The sequence below is a fragment of the Clytia hemisphaerica genome, unplaced genomic scaffold (genome assembly GCF_902728285.1).
Source record: "Clytia hemisphaerica strain Z4C2 unplaced genomic scaffold, Clytia hemisphaerica genome assembly, whole genome shotgun sequence".
NCBI classification, from domain to species: Eukaryota; Metazoa; Cnidaria; class Hydrozoa; order Leptothecata; family Clytiidae; genus Clytia; species Clytia hemisphaerica.
Window position 1 is genome coordinate 172,026 of NW_027103247.1, and position 20,815 is coordinate 192,840.

General features: G+C 35.1%; 3 protein-coding genes across 4 annotated transcripts in view; 2 read left to right on the plus strand and 1 right to left on the minus strand.

Moving 5' to 3' along the window:
• Nucleotides 1-1,145, plus strand: LOC136814008 (uncharacterized). The gene has a single exon (XM_067070544.1). The coding sequence runs from the start codon at nt 339-341 to the stop codon at nt 1,029-1,031; it is 693 nt and encodes a 230-aa protein (XP_066926645.1). The 5' UTR covers nt 1-338; the 3' UTR covers nt 1,032-1,145.
• A 6,639-nt stretch (nt 1,146-7,784) lies between these two features.
• LOC136814103 (tetratricopeptide repeat protein 34-like) lies at nt 7,785-11,500 on the plus strand. Its single transcript, XM_067070647.1, has one exon. The coding sequence runs from the start codon at nt 8,362-8,364 to the stop codon at nt 11,167-11,169; it is 2,808 nt and encodes a 935-aa protein (XP_066926748.1). The 5' UTR covers nt 7,785-8,361; the 3' UTR covers nt 11,170-11,500.
• Nucleotides 11,501-13,317: 1,817 nt separating this feature from the next.
• The window catches only part of LOC136815883 (dnaJ homolog subfamily C member 17-like), a 52,059-nt gene continuing 44,561 nt past the window's right edge, over nt 13,318-20,815 (minus strand). Inside the window, exons 9-10 of one of the 2 annotated variants that reach the window (XM_067072409.1) lie at nt 20,176-20,368; nt 13,318-13,978 (exon numbers count right to left, since the gene is read on the minus strand). In XM_067072409.1, coding sequence (XP_066928510.1) covers nt 20,198-20,368 — 171 coding nt within the window. In that variant the 3' untranslated portion in view covers nt 13,318-13,978; nt 20,176-20,197. Of the gene's footprint in view, nt 13,979-19,428; nt 20,369-20,815 lie in introns of those variants that run through there. The other variant, XM_067072362.1, reaches the window with a different exon arrangement.

Here is a 20,815-nt window from a genome sequence, read left to right on the forward strand (position 1 = left end):
AATACTCAGAATTGATGGAATCAATCAATGAAGTATAACAATTTTTTCGCAGCCTCTTGGTAAATTTCCCCTCCTTTTCAAGAGCTTTTGTTCGTCGTGGGATTCTGAACTTTTAAAGGAATAGTTTAAAAGGAGCGATTCTATGGCACTGAGATTTATGAAACTGTGAGTGAATTTTCGAACTCAAGTCATCTACGAAAAGCCAGCGTAGCTTTAAACGTGTGAAAGTCTTTTGAGCCAAAGGAGCTTGATATAATACAGAAATTCTGGCAAAATAAAGAATCCAGATACAAACGCTTTTTGGCACACGCGGCTTGAAGGGCAGCCCAAAAATTGAAATGTTATCGAGCGAAACTACCATCCGAATTTTATGTTTTTTTATCGCCGTTGGCTTTGCTGTTGGATCTTCAAGCCCTGAAGAAGAAGGCCAACTTTTACATGTTAAACGTGAGACCTGGCTTAACCCTGGCTTCGACTCAATGCTACATAGACGAGAAAGTCAAGAACTTTTAAACAGACCACGCCCTGGTAGACGAGAATTATTTGATCTAATGAACCAAGATTCGATCCTAAAAAAAAGAGCACTGCTGCATAGACCACGCCCAGGACGAAGGGAACTTTTCAGAAACCCAGGGCTAGATTCAATGCTACATAAAAGAGGTCAAGAGTTTTTGAGTGGACCTCGGCCAGGACGAGAAATAAGGCCAAGACCTGGACGTCGAGAAAGGCATCCAGATTCAATGCTTCATAGAAGATCGAGTGACACAGACCTCGATTACCAACACCTTTTAAGAAACCCTCGCCCTGGTAGAAGAGAATTATTTCGACCACGACCGGGACGTCGGGAACTTCAACATCCGGATTCCTTACTGCATCGACGATCAGAAGAAATGTGGAGTCGACCACGCCCTGGGAAACGCGAGGTTTACTATGAAAATGATGGCAGATCTGAAGATGAAAAGCTGCTCAGAGTTTTGGATGAATTGAAAAGAGACATTATCGATGAATTATGGGACAGATTTCAAAATTAACTTTTGGGATGAAAAATTTCAGAACCAATGTATATCTTTATCATCTAGTTGATTTTAATGATATTTGGAATCTAGTGTTTAGTGTTTCGAAGTGAAGTCTGCTTTATCATACTACATGTCTATCTTACATTAATTTGCTATCTGTGAGATATACCTTATCGGCCAAAACTTAGATCGTCAATTTGGGTAACCATGCGTTTCGCTCCAAAGAGAATCCTCTTTATGGTAAAGATTATCTACCTTATCGGCCAAAACTTAGTCGGCCTTAATTTTAGTCGGCCTTAATCTTAGTCACCTCGTCAAAATTTAGTCACTAAGGGCCGGTTAATAATTAAGACCGACTAAAAATTTGGGTCATTTCTAAATTTACAAACAGATGGAAAATAAGGAAAGCTTTATTATAAACTTTTAATTTGGCCCAAATCTTTAGTCGGTCCTAATTTTAATCACCATTCCAAAATTTAGTCAATTATGACCGACTAAGTTTTGGCCGATAAGGTAGATAATCTTTACCATAAAGAGGATTCTTTTTGGATCGAAACGCATGGTTACCCAATTTGACGATCCTTTTGTCTACACAAAATCTTTAAATTGTTTAGAGACTAGGGATAAATTTTAAAATGGTGTTTAATCCGGGGAAGAGTAAGCTTACGTAAGCAGTGGCGGAGGTGTTTACAGTGTAGACGATGCCACCACTTTTTTCCGTAAACCACCGTGAAGGTTGTAAACGCTACACATATACTCGCGTTTACTGAGCTCTAACGGACGACATCATCGTTTATCACCTTATTTAAGTAACTCATAGCAAGGGAGTTCCATTTTGAGATTAATTCACTTTAAATTTTCAGACATATAGTTAGTGTTTTCTATGATTTTAGTTTTTAAACTAATATATAAGGAAATAACTTGCAGTATTTAAGACCGATACGACGATTTAAAAATTCTATTTGACGGAAATAAAACTTTGACCGAAACTTATACACGTAAAATTTTTTTCCGCCAAATTTAAATTTATAGGTCGTTCGCCAAAATAAATTCAATTTTCTTTCAATTTAGTCTTTATTTCTCCTAAAACCATTTTTGCTCCTTTTCCAGCTATTGAACAAAAATGGGTCGTTCGCCAAAATTAATTCTCGCCAAATTTAGAAACTTTATTAAATCGCCAAAATAAATTCAGCCAAATTGCACCAAAATTGACGAATGGGCTCATTGGACAGATTTTTGTTCTCGTCAAAAATTTTTCTCTTTAGGTATAACTCTTGATTTAGCAAAAACAGCGTTGAGAATCGAACAACATTCTCAGTTATCTAATCAAAAGATTTTTTCAATCTAATTCTTGGCAAGTCAACAAGTTTTGTAGAGAGATACGTGAAAGAAATGAATTTCGAGTTGACGTTTTTACACACTTTGTCAAAAATGTTACGTCAAAAGAAATGCAAAGAAAACAGTACTTGAATTTAAGATTTCCGTAGCTAATTATACTGTCACCATATTTTCAATGAATACTTCCTTTGGTCAGCTGCTTCTATCCAATTCTCAAGGTTCATGCCAAATTTAAAAAAATAATTTTCTGCTGAAAAAAAAGCCCTCTACAGTATGTGGCCCCCAAAACGTCGATCAAATTTAAAATTTCTCTCAAATCTAGAGGAAAAAAGGTTTTACAAAAATTTTTGCTGCATGAAAAACTTTAATATCTCTACTTTATTTCAAAATTTCAACAATATTTTTCAATCGCTTAAAGATAGGTAGCTTTTTTTCTAATGGCCCCCAAAATGGAGGTTTGCAATTTTAGCGATTTCTCGAGACATCTTTAAGATATGAATACAAAATTTTGACCATGGTTTGGAAATGTGATTTAGAGGGTTTTGGGCATAAATTTGTTTGATAAAAGTTTTACGGTATACCCCTGGTTGTCAAAACAGAGGTTTGGGGCCCCCAAAACGTAGGTGTACTTAAAATCAAGTTATTAAGCCCAGTGGTGATAGGGGGGAAAACTGCGAACATATTTGTGTTTTCCCTTAAATTTACGACCCGATGGATGTAAAATTTATGATTTTTATGAAATATTTCAAGATTTTTGATATTGCAAAGTCCAAACTGAAATTTTAGAAATTTTCAAAATGACAATTTTGATTTAACAACGTCTTAATGAAGTTTAGCCTTAATAGGCTGTGAAAATTTTAGAAAAAAGCTTTAACTGAAACTGAAAATATTAAGCTTTAAAGGTATTTTTCTCCTTTATTTTGCAAAAAAATTACAGAATTTACCGTTTTTGCTGATTCAGCGAAAATTTTTATATATAATGTTAATTTTTTGTTATAAATTATTAACTCAAGCTGATAGGAATGGAATTCCAAGATTTTTTGCTGATTCTAAATATAAATTTTCGGTTTTATCAATACTGATTCTAGGGTCTCAAAATACTGGTTGACCTTTACTATGCTATATTTTTTACCCATCATCTAAAGTCACAGATGTATCTGCATTTTCTGAACGGCATTAGGTGTAGAAAGTTTCCTATACCCCATTTTTATAACTTATTTTCAATATGCAAGGAGCTAGAGTGAGTTGTATGCAATTTTTATCCAATTTTGGTGTTAAAATATTTCCTTCAGACGCAAATATGTTATTTTGAATCTGTCTCAAACCAGCAAAAACATGCTCATTTTTAAGTATGACCATCATTCTCTCAAAATATAACAAAAATCGTTTAATTCTGATAAATCCACAATCAGAATCAATTTTAATGACGACCTCCGTTTTGGGGGCCGTCTCCGTTTTGGGGGCCGTCTCCGTTTTGGGGGCCATATACTGTACTAATTTAAACAAATAACTACGAAAATATTATCAGTAATGATCACTCCCCAAAGAACATTGCCCCAGACTAAAAGGAACAAATCTTCTTATTTTCGTCTACACGTTTTATATGAACATCCAAAATTTGAGCCTTTGAATATTATTTTCACCGTTTTGAGCGATATTAAAAGAAATCGGGTGTGTTCGCAAAACCTTATGTTCTTATATAGTTTGTTCTTATAAAAAACGTATACATGTGTGTTTTTTCACTGACAATTGGTACCTAAGCACCATGAGTTTGAAACATAGACATTGTGTCAACTCTTTATTATACATATGCGTCTACAGATATTCCAAATAATAATTTACAAATCCATCACTCTACTCGTGATCATCTGAAAATGGACTTTTTTCTCACGTCATCGCACCTCATTACAAAGGCTTATCGACTGTCATATTTTTCTCATATGCATAGTGAATATCACGCCATATCTATCTTTCGATACACGTTCTTAACCCTTCAATATCTAAATCTTTCTTTGTAAATATGCCTTTTCTTGCTACTAAGTTCTAGATTACACCATATGTTGTCAAGCTCAAGAGAAACTCCCACCTAAAATCTGACTTGTTTTAACAAATTTCTAGTCAACCCTAGTCAAAAACTTTGAGCGCCTATCTTTTTTCATCTGATATTCCGATGGCGGATTGGCGGTCGCCCACGCTAAAGCTCTAAAGGTGTGGGCCAACTTCCCATCGGAGAGGAATGATAGTCGGCCTTTGATGTTCCGCATCCTCAGTCGGATTCAACAACCCTTGCGCGTAAAGCTAAAAATATTTCGGTTGGACCCACCAATCCCCAAAAAGGAGGGCTGGGTTACCAGACCTCCCGCTGCAAGATTCTTGACGCGGTCTCACAAAATTCTGGAAATGATGAAAACCTTCCAGAAGTTGAAAATTTTCCCGACCTTCAGTGCTTTAGCGTGTCGGATGAAAATTTCACCATCTGGGTGCCAGATAAAACTCCGTCAGAGCAGGGGTGAACATGAGATGACTTAAAATTATAAACATAACCCTCTATTCCATTTTGTTCATATGCTAAAGATGACAAAGAAATGTAGATTTTGGATAGTTTGTTTATCCAGTCACTTTGGAGAACTTTTTCTCGGATAATTTTCAGAAACAATTTCGCAATTTTCGCAATTATTAAAATAAACTTCTGGTGGAAAAAAACATTCCTCCAAGTGAAATTTCGAAAATTTAGGGTATTTCAAGTATTAAAAAAAGTGCATCGAACGAACAATAATAAAAAAGATGAGCTAATGATAGAATTTCCAAACACTCAGTGGTTTTGTAACCCTTATTACGTAAATAAAAAGTTTATCAAAATAAAAGGGTTCAACCTCAATTGAAGGTTGCGTAATGTAAGGGACATAATTATAGCACTTTGCTTTTAGAGGAGGGTTACGGTTTCCTGTCTAGATACAAAACACATGACTGGTGGTTCTGCATACGAAATATAAAATCTGAAGAAGTCATTAAGTATGTTGTCAGGATGTCAAGGAGTTGAACTTATGTTTGAAATAGGACACCCAAGGTATCCATTGAGATTTAAGAGCCAAGTGATGATAAGAAACAAATTTTAGGTCTAGTTCAGACAAAACAATTTTCTGAAATCCCATTTTCAGCCAAATCGTCAAAATTCAAGTTATTTTGAATACAATTCCCACTTATTATCAGATAGGGAGGGTATCTTTGCTAAGATTGACACCGTTTTGATCTAAGTTCAAACAGGAGCATGTTAATCTCTCGCACGTCCTATACTCTGCAAATATTTGCAAAAGATGAAATATCAATATTCAAAACCATAAAAATGATCATGTGACCTGATTGAAACTTAACGTTGATGAGGCGCTACACGTTTTTTATAAGAACAAATTATGATATCTTAGGAAATTGCGCAAAAATACTTACAAAATGGTGAAAATAAGAACATTTTTAGAAAAATTTTAGGCTTAAAACTCGCAAAAACTATTGCTATTACACGCTTATAAGAATGGTGTTTTTTCTATTCATCATGAATATTCTTAACCTTTTGAGAAAAGTTATCCTGAAATATTCTTACGGTATTCTTAGGTTTGGGTCCAAACCCAGCAAAATCTAGTACTAGATATACCTGAAGCAAAGATTTGTCATTTTTGTTGAACCTTTTAGCACTGCTGGGAATAATTGGTAATTTCATATCTAAAATAACATTCTTATGTTCAGTTGCCAAATTCCATGATGGTGGTATTCTCACCATATTCTTAATTGTTTGGCCAACCTTATAAATTTTCTCATAAGAAAAGCGTATATGCTGGCATTTTTTTAAAGGTCTGGTACGTTTTGTAGTTGAATATACCATTTTTTTCACGAGAGGTAAATTCTAGTCCAAATAATAATGACTTCTTTGTATAAAGTGTGACGAATAGATGATTTAATGCAAGGAAGACTAAGGACTACCTTTATTGGCAATAACATCTAAACGTATCAGAATTTGTAGTTATGAAATTAAAAGAAGAGAAGAGCCAAGTGGTTTGGCGAAAGAATGAACTGATGATTTTGATGTCACTTGTAGACTCTTCTATATGTAAACAAATACCTCCCCACATCTTTAATGACTTTTCTTCTATAAGAATATTGTATAACTGTGACATTTATACGTGCCATGTCTCTGTCGTCTGAACCAATAAGTAAGTAAGTAAGTTTGATAAATATATTTAAATATCGAATTTTGTATTGTACAATTAAAATTATCCAATCCTCAACCAAAGGATAAGGAAAAATCAAATTTAAAAAATTAAAATCTTAAAAGGCTACCGAGGCAGAGAGTTCAAAGTAAAATGTAAAATGGTTTGCAGGCACGACGCAACGGGTACGGCAGGTACGGCGGCCGCCGTACCAGATTTTCACAAAAATACCCGAAGTTTTCCTCTTCGTCGGTCAAATCGCTATAAAATCGCTTAAATTTCCTCATTCGCCGTACCAGATATAAAAAGCTTCCGTCGTGCCTGGGTTTGGTTGAGGTCAAGTATAAAAAAGACACTCCACGGCTACCACTGCTCCCAAATCTGAACAAATTTTTACAAAATTTCTAAAATTTCACTAAAACTTGGCTGGGGTGATAATCTATGCCTGGATGCTTTGAGAACTTAAGCATACACGAGCCTGACCAAGGGGCATACACTTGCTTATAAAAAAAACATATAGCTGTCTATCCGAATGTAGGGGAGGGCGCCACTCCTTTCCCTGGATTTCTCAACTTACCTTTGATCCGTCTCTTTAGTTGTTGAGCATCAAAGCAGAGAGGCACCAAGTACAATTTTGGGAATCTTTGGTATGACCCGGCCTGGAATCAAACCTACAACCTTGCGCACCGTAGCTGGATGTTGCACCAGAGCCAATATCTCGGTGCCAAATAAGCAATAAACTGACCCTAAAATCAATGGCGACGAATGAATGAATAAATGAACGAATGAGGGCGAATGAACCAAAATACCTTGATATAAGTACAACATAGTACAACTATAGAGGAATATTGTCCATAAACAGCATAAATAGTCTAAGGGGAGCCAAAAGGTTCACGCTTTAAAAGATCTGACCTGACCGTTTTGAAGGTCACACGATCAGATGCAGGGGCTATTTTCATAACATTCTCTAGGTCAACTCAAGTCTCAAGCTAAATTCTCTGAATATGTCTCAGATTTTCTTATAAAGCAAAGTGCCAAGTAATGAAGGTGAAAAAAAGTTTGTACTTAATCATAAACAATGAAGCGAAAAGAGGGGTTTTGTATCCCACAAAATGTTGACCCATGAACTTTTTACAAGGTGACAATGGTATTGGGCTCTCAAAACAAAGGCAAAGTATTAACTTGCTAACGCGCGTGGATTTCTTGTAAAAACTTCAGTCGATGAAATTTTGTCTTCTTAAGTATTTCTCGTTGTTTGTTTTGTCGATGATGTTTTTTTTCGATGCTATTTTCGACACACCACTTTCTCTACATACTTGAGAGATAAAATACGTGAAAGAATATTTCTTAACTTGTCAAATAAAAGAAAGAAGTCAAAATTTGTGTCAGTGCTGTCATGTTTGGGTGACTTTTCGCAAATTCTTTTCATAAGTGAAATTATATTTGTGATAATTCTTGGTACATTGTTTATACCTTTGATACGAACGTTAGGATAATTTCCTTCAGACAAAAAAGGTGTTACTGTCACACTACAGTGAAAATCATAGGGTGACATAGACAAGGAGACATTGAAAGATAAATAGATTGTTGAACTTCTACACAGTAGGAGAGGAGTTTGGAAACAAAAAACGATACTTTTGGTCAGGGTGTGAGATTACAAAGGATATTGATGGTCATTTTATACGCATTTTTATGTGTCATCAGAGATTTTAATCGCACCCTCTATTTTTCATTATTTATTATTTATTGTCGCTGAACCCAGTATAAACGTTTTTGGGTAAATATTGAGGAGGGGGATTTGAAGAGAGATGTCTACAATCGTAGTATCACCTCAAGGCTTACTCGTTAATACCAGTTTTGACGGCGAGAGTTCGGAGGAGCGAGAAACGACAGCTACCATGCTACTTCTCATGAACGCTATTGCTGAATGCAAGAATAAAAACATTAAGAAAGCATCGGTGGAGTTTAACGAAAGCTACAGTGCAACATACAGTAATGATGATTTATTTACATCCAAACTTCTGGAACTTTCGTTTCAAGATTTAGAGATTTTATACCAAAGCTTATGTGCTGATATGAAAAACCGGAGATCATCCAAACAACATGAGAAGAAAGGGAGCTTCAAAAAGAAATCATCAGTTAGTGATAGCAGTTTCGCTAATGCAGCTTACGAAGGCGAAATGAGAAGCTCCTCATCCAGCAGCTCATCTTTAGGGCGGAAACGAAGTCAAATTAGTTTAAACGAAGAAAGCATTCTCGGGAAGGCGTGTTTACGGAAAGCCTACCTTCTTTACCGTGATTTACAGAAACCAGAGTACCAGAACACACAGAGTGAGGCATTCCTTAATATCGCTCAGATACATTTAAAAGTTGAAAATTTTCATTCGTGTGCCATATTATGTGTTGAGTTTCTTGAGAAGTTTACCGTTGAACGTTTTCTTTGTCAACTGGATGATGTACAGATTGGAAAAATAGCTGATATTTGTTTGTTTATCGCAGCTAAGGAGTCAGGAGGGGTGGATATCGATGCGAAGATACAGTACTCTAAAATGGCTGCCAGGCTGCAACCAAACAACCCAGATCCTGTTTTATCCTTGTGCAATTTATACAGATACAATAACGAGACTGAAAAAGCGTTTGCCACGTGTAAAGTTTACTTAGACGAGGTCGACGCAAACTGCGAATCCATGATCGTTACACAGATGATATGTTTAACCGATAGCTCAAAGCATGCGTTAGTGATCTCGCATCTGGAGGATTTTCTAAGTCACCACCACAACTGCACCGAACTTTCTATGATCCTGTGTATAGCTCATATTTTGAATCGTGATCCAGAGAAAGGTATGTTACTTTTGGATCAGTTAGGATTGCAGGATGATACCGACAAGAAGAAACAATTTGCTTCATTACTTGAACTTCTGAAAGTGTTTAATTTGAAACTATTTGTCAATGAATTATGCACCTATCTCTCCGTTATTGATGAAAGTGTTGAGAATTTACAAATGAAAAAGACTGTGCTCTCATTAGCCGCTCGACTGCTTGCATACAAGTCGGAAAACAGGCTAGAGATCGCTAAACTATACATCGACTCATTACACGTGTGCGAAGAGCTTGACATTGCTCAAGATTTTCTGATCAAACTCGTTAAGGAGTACCCGACCGAAACTCTACCGATGGTTTATCTCGCCAATATTCGTCTCAAAGTCGGGGCTTACGTCGCATCCACCGAGGATTTCCGAGCACTTTTGAAAGTATACGGCGAAGAGAATCTGACTAATGACTTATCGAAACTCCCTCTCGACGAACGGAAAGAGATCGCTCGTGTTCACCGTTTGCATGGCGTCCGTTTCCTAGGCAACGAATACGCATTTCGAGAAGCGTCCGAATGTTTTACCGTCGTCCTTTGCGCCATTGATGGATCCTCGGCACCAGGTCTTTTTCTATCACGTGGTTATTGTTACATGCATTTGAACAATTTCGAAGCTGCAGATCAAGACTTTAAACAATGTCTTGAGCGGAAAGAATTCGTGACGGCTGCTCTGTGCGCACGTGCTGTTTTATACGCCGTAACCACTCACGTAGAGGAAGCATTACGTGATTTCAAGGAAGCATTCAATCTCGATTCGACAGCTTGTCAGAAATGCCTTCCAAAACTTCCATATGAGCACGTGACTGTTTTCTCACAAATGGTCATCCAGTATATCAAACAAGGTGTAGAGAACACGAGCGCGGGTAGAAAGAAACTTTACGATATCAGTGATTTGAATGTAGTTGATATCTCCACAGCCAATACTGCCACTACTGAAATGGATCTAGACATTCTACGATACAGTGAATTCCTTTGTAAAGTCTTTCCATCAAACATCGATTACGTGTCAACATACATAGAGTGCTTACATCTCAGCAATGATAAAATCACCATGAAAATCGCTATAGATCGCGCATTAGGGGCGTTTCCAGGTGAACCCAGATTCGAAGTATGGCGTGGAGTGGCGTTAAGTGAACAACGCCAGCTTGAAGACTCTATAAACAGTATGAAAGATTTGTGTGATTTGAATGAAGAGACTTTGCATATTTTGACGTACATCAGTCCGAAAGCTAAGAAACAGATTTACGAGCGTTGTATGAAAAAGGGTCGAAAGTCAATCGAGAAGGAGCGATATGGTTCAGCTGTTGCTTATTACTCGTTAGCATCGTCCTTGTTCAAGAACGATGTTTGTCCATTGAGAGAGAGAATGCAATGTCACCAACGATTGGCTCACCATAAGAAATGGTTGATTGATATGAGTAGGATCTTAGCGTTAGATCCTACCACCAATGATTATTGTATCCGAGCAGTTTACCATCAGAAGCAAGGTGAGGACTTGATGGCTTGTGAGGATTATATGAGCGCTTTAGATTTGGATGAACAAGAGACGATACAAATGGTTACTGTGAATGCTAATACTGAAGATGTGACTCGATTATTTCATATTACAGCTGTCTCGATTAGCCAAATTGGTAAAGTGAAAACAGCTAGTCGATTGTGTGAAGCGGGACTTAAGTTTGACCCCAATCATAAAGGGTTAAAACAATTGGTGGAGAAAACTTCTAACAATCGATGTACTTTAATGTGAAAATATTTCAGCTGGTTTTAGAAATACATAATGGGAAAATGTGTCATTTAAATTTTTTTTGGATTTTTTGAGGAATTTGTTCCAAGAGATTTTGGAGTTTTCCATTTGAAGACAATTAAAGTTTTAAAAGGGTCCATTCCATTTTGATAGTGAAATTTCATTGAAACTGCCGTTCTCACTTCTAAATGCACCCACAACTTCCAAAAGTTAACTTCGCATTCGTTGCCGGAATTCCCACAAAATGTCATAGCGTTTTGGTCAATTTATCGAATTGTACATATATTGCATATAGAATTTAATAATAGTATATTTCACCGGAATTTCAAGAACTAAAGATAATGATCTATCAAGAAAAACCTTTTAGAAAACAACTTGAAGCCATTTAAGCTTTAAAGTAGAGTCGCTTCTTAGAAAAAATAGTAAAGTAAAAATATTTTCGGAGAGTTTTAAAGCATTTTTGTGAATTAGAAGCAAAGGATTAGAAATTTGAAACTTTAGTTTTAACAAGTGCCTATTAATATTTCGAGATCTTTATTTTGTCATCATAAAACTGTAAATAACATAGCAAATTTATATATAAAAATTGAGCGATTTTTTAAATAATATCTTTACATCCGATTATGGAAAAATATAATTTTTTACGCATGTTTCATATAATTTTTTAATAAAAAAAAATTTTCATACCAATAATATTTTCATGTCTGTCACCCGGATTGAAGGTGAAGGGGAAATCACTGAATCAATTATGTTTTGAATTACTTATTATTTGTTCATGAAGAATGACAAAATAAATGTTATTTGTGATTCCTCCTCCTTAGTGGTCCAGACCCCTTCGAAAAGAATTTTCTTTTTCAAAATAGAGGTCGAAGAACTGAATAAAGTTGACGCTCTCTAATTCGACGTTCTACTATTCGATAGGCTCACTTATTCAATGAAATCTAAAGTTCCCGTCAACAAGAAACTCTCATAAACGACGTTCTACTATTCGAAAGGCTCCCTTGTTCCATGAAATTTAAAGTCCCCATTAACAAGAAACTCTCATAAACGACGCTCCCTTATTCGATAAGCTTCATTCAATGAAAATCCAATTTCCCTTGAAGATCGAATTAGAGAGCGCAAGCTGTAGTTGAATAACTCACTTCAAATCTTTCTTTCATTTCATGAAATATTTGAAAGTTAATGTTGGTTAAGTTAGCTCAGTTTTACACTTCCAACGCTTTCCACGAGAGTCATATTTTTCATTGCGACAAAATGATATATGAATATTTCACTAAAAATATATCAAGTAAAGTACGTTGGTGATTGAAAGCTTTCATTGGTCAATTCAGTTCAGAAAGACCGACTGTTAAAAGGAAACTTCATATTTTTCAACTCTTTGATTGGAAAAAAAATTAATAGCATTTGAAAGATGGTAGAAGTACAAGGCCTTGTTTAAACTGAAATTCCGTAAAAGCGGTTTTTGAAAGAAGTTCTTTGAATCTAGGCTGTTTTAAATAAAGAGAGAGGCAACCCGTAGTTAAAGCCAGTGCAGAGAGGCCAGGGGTGGGGGAGTGGAGTGCCGCTGAAATTCGAAAAATGGACCCTAAATGGGACTTGTTTTTTTTTAAACATTTGCCAATATATTTGCATAAAAAGTGGCATTGACTGATACTTCTATTTTCCTGTTTTTGCAACCCGTGAAAAAGACACCTAGACCGTGCCGCTGGTCAAGGTACCTTTTTTCACGTATCCCTTTTACCCAAGTACCCCCCATCCCCACCTGGGTGTTTAGGATGGAAATTTGCCAGGGAAATCCAATAAAAAGACTTTGAACTCATTTCCCCAGACAAAAAAAAAAGACAGATGTTACTTTCGAAATGTTTTGGAACACGAGAATAAAACCTGCTAGGAACAAAAAGATTCAATAAAATTGATCAAACTTTGCCAGGTAAATGTTACCGCGTCAAAAGAATTCATTCTTTCATCACTCTCTGAGAATATCATTGGGTCAAATATCACCAGATTGTTCAGTTCTTTTTTAAGATTCCAATAAAATCTGTTTACGGCGTTGTCTATCAGAAGTATCGTTAGTAGTTGAAATGGTTAATATTAACTCAACATTCGGTCAAAAGCAAAGCCATGTCTTTTTTATGTTCCAGAATTTTCTCTTCCATAACCTCGTTTAATGTAGAATCTTTCTATTGAACCCGCTATTCAGAATTGAAGATTTTCTTCTTTCATCGTGCTAGAATGACCCTCTCATATCAAATCCACAAAGTTTCATATATTAAGAGTTGAGGATTGACTCGAATGTACGTTCACCACCACGTCATTGGTACTCATGTTCGTATCACTGGAACTCGACGCTAAACTCTTAAACGGCGTCGTGGAGCCATAACTTGAACTTGAATAAACGTCGTTTCGGTTAATGACTTTTTGACGTTTCAGTTTCTTATTAACAGCACCTCGATCACGGTAAATTGTCTCTCCCCATACATTTCTAGTCTTTTGATAACGGCTTTCCCAAACATACGCCAATACGACAGTTAAGATAAGAAAAATGCTGAACGACCATAGCCCCATAGAAATTCCTTGTAAATATTTCTGCATGGTATCATATTGTTCTTCCGGTTTGAACGCAAAATAACATAACAAAGCGGCAGCAAAAGTCAACAGTAAGGCTGCTTGTTGAATGAAATTGAAAAGTTCATTATTCGCTTTCAAACTGAGGAAAAAATCTTCACAACACATACCTCGAAGATAGTTGAAAGGTCTTGGGAGTAATTTTGGTAGGATTTTCTTCTTTTGGATTTTTCTTTGAATTGTTTACCTGAAAATGACAAGAATGAAAAATGGTGTAATTAAATTTTGAACGGTAACACAAAAATGTTTACCATTATGTTATAGCCGGTAAAAAAAGAACTTCAAATTAAATCAATTGCTAATTTCATTCGAATCCTTTTCACTTATCTTCTTCAATAGTATTTTCTTTTTCGTGAAAATTAAAAAGGCTAACAAAAACATTTATCGAAAAACCCCATATTGATTTTTCCCTGAAAATTACCAAACAAATATTCAAGCAAACATTAAAAAAAGCTGTTTCATAAAATTTTTTAACTGTACATAGTCTCGATTGCCAAAACATTAATTTCTCACTTCTTTGCAAGTTTTTGAAACAAACACAAAAGACTTTGAAAGGAAGAAAACTGAAACGCTTCTTGTTTCCATAGAAACAAAAGTGAAGAAAGTGTAAGGTTTTATTTCTACGACCTGGCATCCAGGTATACGTCAAATACCAAAAAGATTTATTGTATAACTCGAAAAGAGGCAAAAAAACTATCTAAGTAAAGACAAAAAGAGATAAGAAAGATGATTTTAATAAGAGATCTTTCTCTGAAAAAGGCTGGTTATTTTATTCAAAAAAATCTAAATCCAATTTAAATTAGAAGGAGTTTTCAAAACAACTTCCACGGCATAAGGTTGCGAATAGTGTAAAAATATTCTATTACCAAATCATCAAAATTTACACATCTAGGAGCTTTAAGAAGAACCTTTTTTTGGAATAAGCCCCTTCCGATCTCCTATTGAGTTTTCAACATTGAAAAATTTGGTCAATTGAAGAAAAATCAAAATAAACTGAAATGAAAAACGGAGAAAATAATTTTAACGGTGTGTTTTCCGGTTAGACTTCGCTACCGCCTACGAGCTTTCCTCAAAATTGTCCAAAAATCTAACAAAGAAAAAGGAAAAAACGAACAAGAAAAAAGAACAGAGACAATTAAAATTAAGAACAGAAAATTAATAGTTTGTAAAAGAAAAGGAAAAATATACTTTTTAAATATTTATATTTTAATAGTACCATACAATAAATCTAAGGGAGGACGAAGAATGTTAAGGAAATATTAACAAAGTATAAACTTCAATTTCCACCTTCCTTTTCCTTCTCCATATGACGTCATCAGGACAAAGTATTATCGATTACTAGTCTTTCAACCGAAGACACTCAAGCTTTGTCATGTTTCTTGGCTTCCAAACAACCACAAGCGCCTTGACAAAAAGGTCAAGTTGTCTGTTTTTAATTCACACGTCTCAAGACGTTTGTCTGATTCATAGAGGTGTGAAAAATTTCTCCATTTTCAGATAAAGATGAAAGAGCCTGAGAAAATTGCTTAGCATTGCTTAGCTTCAACTATTTCTACTCCTCACGACACCCTCTTTGCAAAATCTATGTCTATCCATAACCATGTCGATCCAATTTGATTCATAAGCACATATTTTGTTTGATTTGTTGAATCTATCTCGTTAGTAGATAGACGATGCTATCGTCCGTATAATATGTTATTATGATATAACATAGTTTGTATATTATAAAACGTAATATGTTTCGCGGCGGATAGAGTCTGTGTTTACGGACGATATCAATTTGGCGCTTTTCTTGATTTTATCTTTGCCCTTACCGACCTTGGAGAAGGGTCGGTGAATTTTGCGGAAAATCCCTGCAGATTTATAGACGAACTTGGTAGAGAAAATCAAAACAACACAAAATCGAAGGGAAGGATGCAAGTAGGAAGTGAACTTTATCCAAAAAATGGTTGTTTTCTTTGAGCATGATGGTTCTGGGTCTGGTGAAGAAGAATGTTCTTGTAGGATAATTTGGAGGCTGAAGATAAGACCTTACATAATCGCATTCATCTTTAGCTTTTATGACAATATTAGTTAGAAGGAATTGTTTTCCTCAAGGCCCACAAACAAATTCTAACTTTGATTTTTTGGAAATTTTATTCAACTTGATGCCTGACACCTGAAGTATAGCATCTAAAGGTAAGGTTTATATTCACTGGATTTCGCAGTTTCTTTTATGGTAGCAGGAATCAGTGTCAGTTGAGACTGAAATATTGACTTTTTCCAGTTCTGTCAAGTAATGATTTTGTGCGCGCTAAAAATTTTCAATCTCTGTAAAGTTTTTTCTAAGAAGTCTAAATTTTAACAGATTTTACTTCGTTTATTATTTTGTTGGGCTTGATTGAGTTTGATGTCTAGCTATCTTTTTATATTTTTTGATAGTCATTTTTTCAGCTTGGCACTTGAGTGAAAGTAGTGGTACCAGCAATATTTTAAAAACCAAGGTTATCTAGCATATTTCAACCAATGCATTTCTACAAAATTCAACCAACACCTTTCACAATATCAGACCGACACCTTCTAAACAAGACTTTCTGCGATATCTAAACAACATTTTCCACGGTGGCTATCAACACTTTCCATTATGACTGAAGGAATAACCCTCCACGATATCTGAACAACACTTTCCACAACATCTGAACAACGACACCTTCTATGATACAAGAGCAGTACTCAAGCATCTTCAAATATCTGAACAAAAAGTTTCTTTTTGACTATATTTTTAGCAAGCAGCTGGTTCGTTCAAAAACAGCTTTTCTAAGCCTTCAGAGGTCTATGTAAAATTTGAACCAAAATTTTTTTAGGACACATTTCTAACATTACATCATCAGAAAAAATCGTATCGAAAAGAATCTTTTTTCACTTCAAATTTCCACATTCTTCTGGAGAAATGCAAAATTATATCGGCTACCCAATCAGACTATACAACAGAATGCAAGATATAAAAATTTCTCCTGACCGTAGGGTAATTCAAGGTGAAAACCTGCTCTTTTAATAAATTTACGGTGAAATTTCAGCTAATCACCATGTCATTATTGAAAGATTAACAGTTTTTCACCGCTAATTCATCTAAAAGGTCAAGGTAATTTTTTTTGATTTTTTCCTATGATACTGTATACCCTGAAGTCTGGTAACCTGCATAGCCATCAAATGACTGACCAATCAAAGCAGCAAAATTTCAAAACAAATGAACTACGCAGCTCCGCTCGCACCTCTACTCTACAATTTTTTATTTTGATTTAACTTTGTATTTTAATGACCAGCCAGGTCACTCATTTAAGGGTTATGCATGTTAGCCTCCACTGATGTATTAAGTTACCCCGATCTCACGGTAGTTTACAAATTTCATCTAAAATTTTACAACCATAATCCTGCGAAAACACAAATTTTGTTTGAATTTTGTAAAAAACTTAAAAATTTATCATAATTCCTGAACCAATGATCAAAACTACTTTAGATTTGAAATATAGGGTCACTGTGATGATTGAAATGTATTTGTAAGGAAAAATTCCCCAAAAAATCTGTGGTTCAAATTTTCAATTTTAGACCTGAGGCCGAGAAGGCGTTTTTGACTGAACCGGATGTTTTGCAAAAAATACCTAGTCAAATAAAAACCACGTTTTAAATTTTCTTTACTCAAATATCCTTTTAAATCATCCAAGTGACAATTCCATAAAATCCCACGTAAAAATGAATTGATTTATTCAAAATTTTAAAAAAGATAACCAAAAATATGAAAGAAATTTCATACATTGATTTTGGCATGACAAATCTGCCCTTGAAAAATTCCTTTCAATTTTTTTTTTAAAGAGTGAAAATTTTTGCATGGTATATGGATTGTGTCTAAGACTTTCTTTTTTACTTTCTTTATAAAAAAAACAAAATTTAAAATATTCAATATGATTCAATTATATGATAATTGTAAATAATGCCTTTTATATACAGTAAATGCCCATATTGAATACAGAAGGGCAAAATAGCAACTATTAACATACAGACATATAGCAGGGAGTTTCTAAACATCGACCAGAAATGGCGACCACGACCAGCGACCACGACCGGCGACCAGATAAATTTGGGTTATCGAGTTTATCTGCTCTCTCCACCGTAGAGAACATCCAAATCGAGTCCTGATGTGGCTTTCAAATGAACCACTGAGCACGTGGCTGAGAATTACTCTAGCTTAGAATACTAAAAGTGACCTTTGACATTACCAGTCATTTTCTAGACAAAGTGACACTTTTTGACAAAAATATCGACAGGGCAATTAAGTGTGATACCTGTAAACTTTATTACACCAAATATTTTAATTATGCTGAATGAGATGTCTTTAGTATGAATAGATATTGTCAGTAGGCAAAAGCTGGGAAGGGCAGTTTTAGAGATATCAATCTCATCAATTATTCTATTGTCCTTGCATTGTCAAAATGACTTATTTTGACAAAATAATGATCTGATGATCAAATATAAAGCTTCCTAAATGAATTTCAGCAAAAAAATTGCCACTAATTAATTTGATGCCGAAAATACAAAAAGATAGAAATTGACACCCCATTCAAGCTCCAAGAGCGTTAAAATGGCTGTTCTACACGTTTTGCACGTGGCTTTATAATTACTGTAGAAGAGACAGGGGTGAGTTTTTACTCTTCAGTTCGATAAATAAATGATCATAGGAGAAAGACTCTAAGGTGGAGAAAGAGGAAAAACTCGATAACCCAAATTTAGCTGGTCGCCGGTCGTGGTCGCTGGTCGTGGTCGCCATTTCTGGTCGATGTTTAGAAACTCCCCATATAGCAGTTCATATGAAGATAAATAAACAAAAGTCTTTCTTAATGGCCATCTTGCTAGGAATGGTTGCTTTTTTGTCCACAATTCAAGTTGGTGTCAACATCATTGGAAAGGTTTATAAACACCTTTCTAAAAATAAAAAGTTTTAGCACCTACTTGTATAGTTTTTCACTATTTTGAAACTACCAAGATTATTTTGAAACTTTCATATTTTTAATAGCTATCAAAATTATATCAGTATATGACAACTGGCACAGGAAAAAAATTAATAAAATTCACCTTGACTTTTTAGTGAATTCACAGTGAAAAGCTGCAATTTGACAATTCACAGTGAAATTTCACCTTTTCATCTTGAATTATTAATTGCGGCTTTTCACCGTGAATTCACTAAAAAGTCATGGAATGATTTATATTGAATTTTTCCTGTGTTGGACTTGGTTTTGGTAGCACTATAAGGTGGGACCAATTTGATTTGTTGTTTTACAGGCACACCACGACCAAACTTAAAATTTACCTAAAGCTTGCGGTCTGTAAAAAAACGACAAATTATATTGGCTTGCCTGAACTATATCTGTAGACAAAAAATCAAAACCAACAATTATGCCTTTTATGAAAATTAAAAAAAAATTCATAAAGAAAAATAAATGCTAATTTGTAAAAAAGCTGTTTGTGATTTGAAAAATACCACTCTTCATAAAATTTTCCTAGAGCAATTAGACAAAACATATACCACATACACTGTAGATAAACCTGGTAGATGCAAGTTTGCATTACGAAAACCCCGAAAAGATGAGTCTTTCAAAATAAAAATAAAAGAGAAAAATGCTTTACCTCTTCTTCTCTCTTTTATAGCTTTCTTGAAAAAAGTATGATATATGTACTTGCTTGAATCTGAGTTCTGCTTGTTAAAAATAAATTCAAAACAAACCATTTACATAAAACACCTTGTTGCAAAGAAGTTACAAAATAAAGTACTAACTAATAGGAGGCTAGACTCAAAAAATGCTAAAGAATTGCACAAATAATTTCCACACCTACAGATTAACTTTCTGTCGCTATGTTTTGGAATCATTTTCCAGTCGGGTCCATCTGTATTAGCAGCAAGAATTGGTGGCGGCAATTACCGGCCAGGCCCGACTGTTTGTTTACATTTGTTCGAACCGGGCCGGCCGATCACACCGCTAACCAAAATCCAAAATTTCCGCTTTTCTACCGAATTGATATAGTCTAAGACAACAGCTACTCCCGTAAAAAATTCCCGTCTTCACGTTTGTTCCTCTTATAGATGAAACTCGTCTTAGACTATAGCATAGTCTAGTTAGTAGATAGATATCATATTCCTTGACATTTTCCATATTTCCATTTTCACTGTCTTCATTCGCAATGAGTTATAACGACCTGGCGATTATTATTCGTATGATTTATAAAAGTACAAGGGTCAATGTATAATTCTTGACTAGCTCTTTTAATACCATTCCAATTATGGTTACTTAGAAAAACCTACCACTTATAATATCATATGGAAATACGACTTTTTTCAACTGATTCAGTATGTACCTTGAATGAGATCTTTCATCATTCAAGTTGCGGACGTGAAAGCCTCTTCATCTTGTAATTCTTGGTTCAACCTTTTCCGTTCTTCCGCTTGCTTCATACGTTTCAATACCATGGCTTCGAAATCTTCTTCGTAAGACGGGTTGAGTACCCGTTGTGGTTCCAATGGTTGTTGTGGTTCAGGTATAGTAGTTTCCTAAGGATGTGAAATTTAATAATTGAGAAAATACGCATTTTTCATTTTGTAAGCAACCCCAATTTCGGGCTTCTGATTTAATTGCTAATAACCATCTCTAATATTATACCGTATTTATGCTTATCGGGCCAAGGGCTATCGTTTTCGGCAGCTAGATTATCTAAAAAGCTTTTTCTTTTATGAGATAGTTTGGTTGATTACAGGGCTCAGGCCTAGGACGGTTACATGCTTGTAAAAAAATAAAGTGTAAATTTGAGTAAACGTAATTAATGCAGATAAAATTTGCAAAGAAAGAAGTTTGGAATCTTCGGCAAATTTAGGATACTTGCCACGATGGCACTATTCAATCATTTCATCATAAGCTTCATGTTCAGCCAGTCTTGGAGTCTCATCGCTTAAGCATTAGAAATCACCAAAAGTGTTCCTCGTGGGTCTATAGCATCTACT